We start from the raw sequence: 6,000 nt of genomic DNA, 5'->3' as shown, positions 1-6,000 counted from the left end.
AACAGACTAAAACATGCTTCTGCTGCGTCTATTCACAGAGGTTTATGTACATACATATCGTATCCATCATAAGAACCAGTAAAAAAACTGACAGAAAGAGAGGATCAAAAGAAGTCTAAACACACTGCAGCTCTGCATTCATACCGATATGGCTTCCTGGCTCAGTGCGCCCAAGTGAAATAAGAAGCACCTGAAAGGTGCTGGCATCAAAACATCTGACAGACAGAGGCAGAAAGAACAAAAGAAAAAAGGAAATATGAGTTGTTCTCTGCACAGAGATGGCATTGACGCAACCATCTTTAAAGAGGCTTCTACATAAGCTGCTTTACCTTGAGGCCACAAAGAGGCCGAGTTTCTAAGGAATTCTGCAGATTCAGAAGACAGCAAACACTGAATGCAAAAAGTGACTAAAAAGCGCCGTCAACTCAAAATGCTTTCCCATGTAATCTTTCGAGATTTCAAAGACAAAAAAAAGCAGGTATCAAGTCCACACCAAGCTGGGGTTCCCTCTTTTAGACATGGGAGACTTTCTGAGAGTCCCGTGCCTGCTTGATGCTGTAGAGCCACTTAATGACCCGGGCATTCCGTTCAACGGCAGAAATTCCATAGGGAACACGCTCCCCAGCATCGTCTTCTTCATCGGTCAGGTCATCGTTGCTATGCCGTGACTGCTCACAGTCTGAGCTGATCATGCTGGCACTACGGAAGTTGAGCGACACAATGTCAGAGTTCGCTCGGGTGAAGCTTTCCACACCTACGCTCTCCAGCTCCTCTGGATCTAGCCCACAATAGTTGAAGAAGCGCTCCACGTCTGCACCAGCCCGAGCATAGCGGTCACTCAGGTCTGACTTGGAGCGATGAAGAGAGGGCCTGCGGGCCACAGAACTGCCCAACTCCAGCTCTGTAGCAGTGCTAGATAGTGTCTCTCTTTCAGAGGAGCAGGGAGCATTGTCACATGCAGCCAAGGCCTTGGCGCTAGGCTTGGGCGGCAGTGGTGGTGCGGAAGAGCTGCTGCTGCGGGCCGCTCTCAGTGGCTTCCCATTGCACATGCGCCGAATGTCTGAGGAGCTGAGGGAGGCGTGCAGTGGCGAACGCTCGCCATCAGCCTCGCACGACCTCTCCTCCAGCAGCCTGCGACTCAGGTTCAAGTTGCCTCCCTGTGGACTGTGTCGACCTTGCGTGGTAGGTGGTACCTTGAGCGAGTCAGCAAAGGAACGACATCCAGGTTCCAACAGCTCAGATGAGCGATGCGGCGCCCAGCTACGTGCCCCAACTTTGTGCGACGTCCCCTTGATGGGCCCCTCGGATGAGGAGGAGCTGTTCAAGATGTTCTTCAGGATCTCCAGGTTGAGATTCTCCCGTTTGGTGGTGGTTGCGCAGGTGTCCGACTTGGCATTATTGTTGGAGGCTTTCAAGCCACATCCCACACCGCCACTTCTCTTGACGGGAAGTGGGCAGACAGGGGGCTTGGCCAGTACCTGTGGCTTTATGGGTTCCTGCTTAGCGTTGATGACCTCCTGGCTCTTCACGTACTTAGCCTTGTCGGCCTCGAGCCGCTCCACGGCGCTCAACCTCTTTGGGTTGGGCTCGGTCTGCCGGCGGAAATAGTCAGGCCCCTTGTTGAGGATGCGGAGTGGGACAGCGGAGGCAAAGGCCCCACCCTGACCGGCGGGCTTGCTATCTGCCTGTAGAGTCTCGGTGGGCATCTCTGCTGGTCTCTCGGCGGCCGCCGTGGTGGATTCCGCAGTGGACTCTCGTCAAGGGGCAGCCTGGAGGCACGCACATCAAGCCAGATGACCGGACTATTAATCCTGTCTCCACTGGCTGTCAGCAGTGAGGCCTCATACTCACAGCTCATTAATTAGCCCCCACTTCCTCCACACAGCCAGACCCTGCACGGTGGAAAAAGAGAGCACTCAGATCCAGTTAGTGTCAGCACACCCGTCAGGCTCGGCCAGCTGGGAGGGAGCACTAGAGGATTGTGGGGAAAAGCCTTGTTGCTGCTCCTTTGTTCCTGGCCAAGGCTGAGAATCTGAAACACACAAGGACCAACCCTGTTAAGGGAGCAGGTGACATCACATTCCTAGCAACAACAGGAAGAGCTATGACTCTGGCGTGCTGTTGGCCGATGAAGCACTAAAAAACAACTAATAGAAACACATGCACACCTCAGTATCAGTGGAATTAATATAATTTAGGTGGTGGTGGTGGTGAGTGTAGGTGAGACAAACTTGTACTTTAATCTAGGAATATTTATGTAGGCTAGATCCTCATATTAAAATACTTATAACTAAAATTAAACTATCAGTTATACACATAAGAAAATACTTTATAAAAGAGAATTTGACTGTCATTCATCTGTATAAACATCCAATAAAAAAAAAAGAGAATTTGATTAGCTATCTTTCTTATTTATTTCTTATAATCATTTCATATCAAAATTATATTGATATATTCTCATATAAGTGAAAATAGGCTTATTATTCTCATGCAAATGCAAAGAAACATTGATTCAGCAAATTTTGTGTGAGTGTGCAAGTTTTCTTTTTGCAGCCAGAGAAATACAGACGTATGATCAGGGCTCATGTTCCTGCCAAAACCCAGAGGTTGTTTGCAGAGGGACAAAAAAAAACATTGAGGAGAGGAGGAAACACAAAATGGTGGAAAACTCTTCTGGTCTCATAAATAAAAGTAACTACAGAGGTTCTTGGACAAGAGTGTTGGTGCTGGCCACAATAGTTCTGGAAATTGCTATGACAAAGCATTTTATGGCACAACAGTCAGTTTGGGACAAACCTCTGATTCTATCTAAGGGCTGCAGAGATGAGAAAAAGAAATAAACATCAGCACAGCCTTTACTGAGGCAGCAAATATGAGGTCTCTCCTTTGTGCTCAGGCCCATCAGAAGCCTAAGGTATTTAGATCAAAAAGTTTACCCTTTCTTGCTTATATAGCTCGACTGTAAATGGTCTATTATTTAAAAAATCCAGTCATATTTTTTGTCAGGCCGTACAGAATGTTATAATGATGACAAGGTATAGCTAACGTCAAACCTGTGTGAAACATCATCTTACAATGAGACCAATATCTGAGGTATTACACTCAGTTCTTCCTCATTTTTGTACATCCCAACCTCAAGCCATTCAAATCCAGTGATTACAAGCTCACTAGGGATTTTATTGTTGTATAGCAATCAGCTCTGAAGAAAATTTAAATCACAAAAACCCCCATTAGCAAGTGAACCTCACTGGACCTGAAAGCATTCATTTTTTCCGCCCAAGCACTTAAAACATCCCGAGAGTCTCTTTTGGGATAGACAGAAGCTTTTCAAAGACTTAGAAATGTCAAAGGAGGAAGTATTAGACAAAATATTAGTATTAAAAAAATATTAAAAATAATAAAAGTATTAGGCTTTAAAAAGGACAATTCTGCTTAAGTTAAACTTCACAAATCACACTGAAGGTTACATGATTATAATGGAAGTCTAAGAGCAAAAATACAATATGTATATACTGTACATTCTGTATGCATTTTTGGAAAAATTAAGGCACATTTATATTTAGTGGCAATTGACAGCATGCCACAGATTAATAAAACTTAACTCGCGTTTAAGACAGAATATTGCAGGTGAACAAACACAAACACAGAAAAACACATACAAAAATAAAAATTCTACTAGAATATGCATGTGAATTATATGTGACAGTCAGAGAGTGATATCATAAACACACTGTAATCTAGTAATCTTAAGAAATTCTACTCTAAACTAACCCATTTTCCCATTTGCAGAACATTGGCAGGGCAAAAACAAGGATATACAGCAAATAATATACTTGGGATTTCACCTGGGACATAATATGAAAAGACTGTAATGAAAACTCTGTTTTCAGTTCTTTAATAACGCTTTCAACAATGACTGTTTATACATTTCAGCAAGGGGTCAGTGATTATGAGCCTAAACAGCATAATGGCAATGGGCCTTTCTCTTTAAACATAATTACAGAACACAGAGGAGTCTAAAACGCGGGTCATGCAGAGAGTAATAATTGTAACGATCTCCCTAAACGCCCCCACAGAGAAAAAAAAAAAAAACCCTGTCTCCTTTAATCCCCTGTGCTGAATGCTGTAGCCCCTTCCCCCAAAACAGAGTAAGTCCATCTGTGGGACTCCAGCCAACAGCCATCTCACATCATTTCATCTCCCTCCAAAGCCCTTCTGAATTATCAGAGCCAAAGACAATCCCCACAGCTTTCTCAACGCACCCGCTCACCCTTATCGTCCATGTAAGAATAACACTTTACCTCATCGCACCAAACCTGCGAGTTGGCCTGCTGAAATTAAACAGCGATTTGTAAAATGGATATTAGAATGACTTGCTCCAGGATCAGTAACTCATGCAGGCCTTCTTACATATGGAGACCTCTGTATGTGATCCTGTGCTTATGAGAAACATACCCCTCATGCGTATACTCCAGTGTGTACAAAGACCACAATGAGTTCTGTGGCTTTAAGTGATAAAGGCTTGACAATAAGGTTCAATTTGTTAACACTAGTTAAATGCATTAACTACACACATGAACATTTCATTACCATATATATATGTCAGAAAATTGCTTGTCATTTCATGAGGTTTTCACAATTTCCTATGTACAGCTAGCATACCATAAAGCACATAAACAAGTGCATTTCCCGTCTTAGGAATGTGCTCTCAGCTGTATTAGTGTTATACTGTATGATGACCATTTAAGCCATATTCCAGTGTGCCTCGGGTCATAAAATCACAGAAACACACACAGAAAATATGCCACATCAGCTGAGTCATTTGGCGATGTAGCAATACCGCCATTAAATCCAGCTTGTTGTCTGAGAGGCCAAACTTCTTTTCTTTTCTTTTTTTTCCTCCAAACACATGATGATCACGCGAACAGTTCTTAGGCAGTTTAAACAGAAACTGACAAAAAAAAAAAATGCTGCTTTGATGCCACATGACTTACAACAATATAAATGTCCACATTACTGTACGTTACTTCTAGATTCACACAGGTCTGTTGCGTTTATCAAGTCTGAGATGATATTAAGCACTAATGTCCCATTGGGTGTATCGTGTTACAAAGTCGTGTATAAAACAAAGAGAAGAGATTAGGTTTCAGCTAAAATCCTTTTATCACATTTGCCTAAAGGCTCGTCCTCTAGTAACATTTCTCTTGAGAGGAGAGCTACAGTATGATCCTGCTTCACAGCAAAACTGGTTTTTATTAAACCTGCTTTGCCTGTGGTGTCAAAACAAATGCATTTTTAATTAAAAATATATAATAAAAACACTACTGTGTAAAAGTCTTAGGCCACTAGTATTTTCACCAAAAAAATTTTTTTAAAGTTTTAAATTTAGTTATCTCTATCTTTCTAAATATCCCTTTTGCCATTCATTGTAATAATATTATATATATATATATATATATATATATATATATATATATATATATATATATTATAATATATATATATATATATATATATATATTATTTTTTTTTTTTTTTTTAATCCAGTGAGACATTTGTGTGCACAAGGAGTCTGACAGCAGCTGGTGCTCCTCACACATCTGATCTCACCATCATTTAGTCTGTATGGGATTACATGAAAACAGAAAAAAACTGAGACAGATTAAATCCAGAAGAACTGTGGCAAGGTCTTCAAGACGCTTCAAGAAACCTGCCTGTAAAGCTACCTGAAAAACTACATGCAAATGTACCTAGCTGTTGTAAACGCAAAGGGTGGTCACAACAAATGTTGATTTAATTTAGTTAATAAAAGTAAATTGATAAATAAAATATTACATTTATAAGATTATTTTTGAAAACATTCCAAATTTACAGCATTTGTACACAAATGCCTAAAACTTTTCACAGTACTGCAGATTTGCAGGTAGGTTTCTTCAAGCATCTTGGAGGCTTTGCAACAGTTCTTCTGGATTTAGCCTGTCTCCGTTTTTTTCTGAACCG

General features: G+C 41.6%; 1 protein-coding gene across 2 annotated transcripts in view; it reads right to left on the bottom strand.

Annotated features, from left to right (window-relative positions):
* Positions 1 to 363: 363 nt before the first annotated feature.
* Positions 364 to 6,000, bottom strand: part of LOC109113421 (protein FAM110B-like) — a 31,590-nt gene continuing 25,953 nt past the window's right edge. For both annotated transcript variants that reach the window (XM_042772520.1, XM_042772510.1), the window contains exon 3: positions 364 to 2,032. In XM_042772520.1, coding sequence (XP_042628454.1) covers positions 513 to 1,706 — 1,194 coding nt within the window. In that variant the 5' untranslated portion in view covers positions 1,707 to 2,032 and the 3' untranslated portion in view covers positions 364 to 512. The remainder of the gene's footprint in view (positions 2,033 to 6,000) is intronic.

Source organism: Cyprinus carpio, chromosome A2 (genome assembly GCF_018340385.1).
Source record: "Cyprinus carpio isolate SPL01 chromosome A2, ASM1834038v1, whole genome shotgun sequence".
Lineage (NCBI taxonomy): Eukaryota > Metazoa > Chordata > Actinopteri > Cypriniformes > Cyprinidae > Cyprinus > Cyprinus carpio.
The sequence above is the reverse complement of the archived record's forward strand: the minus strand, read 5'-3'. Positions and strand labels throughout refer to the sequence as shown.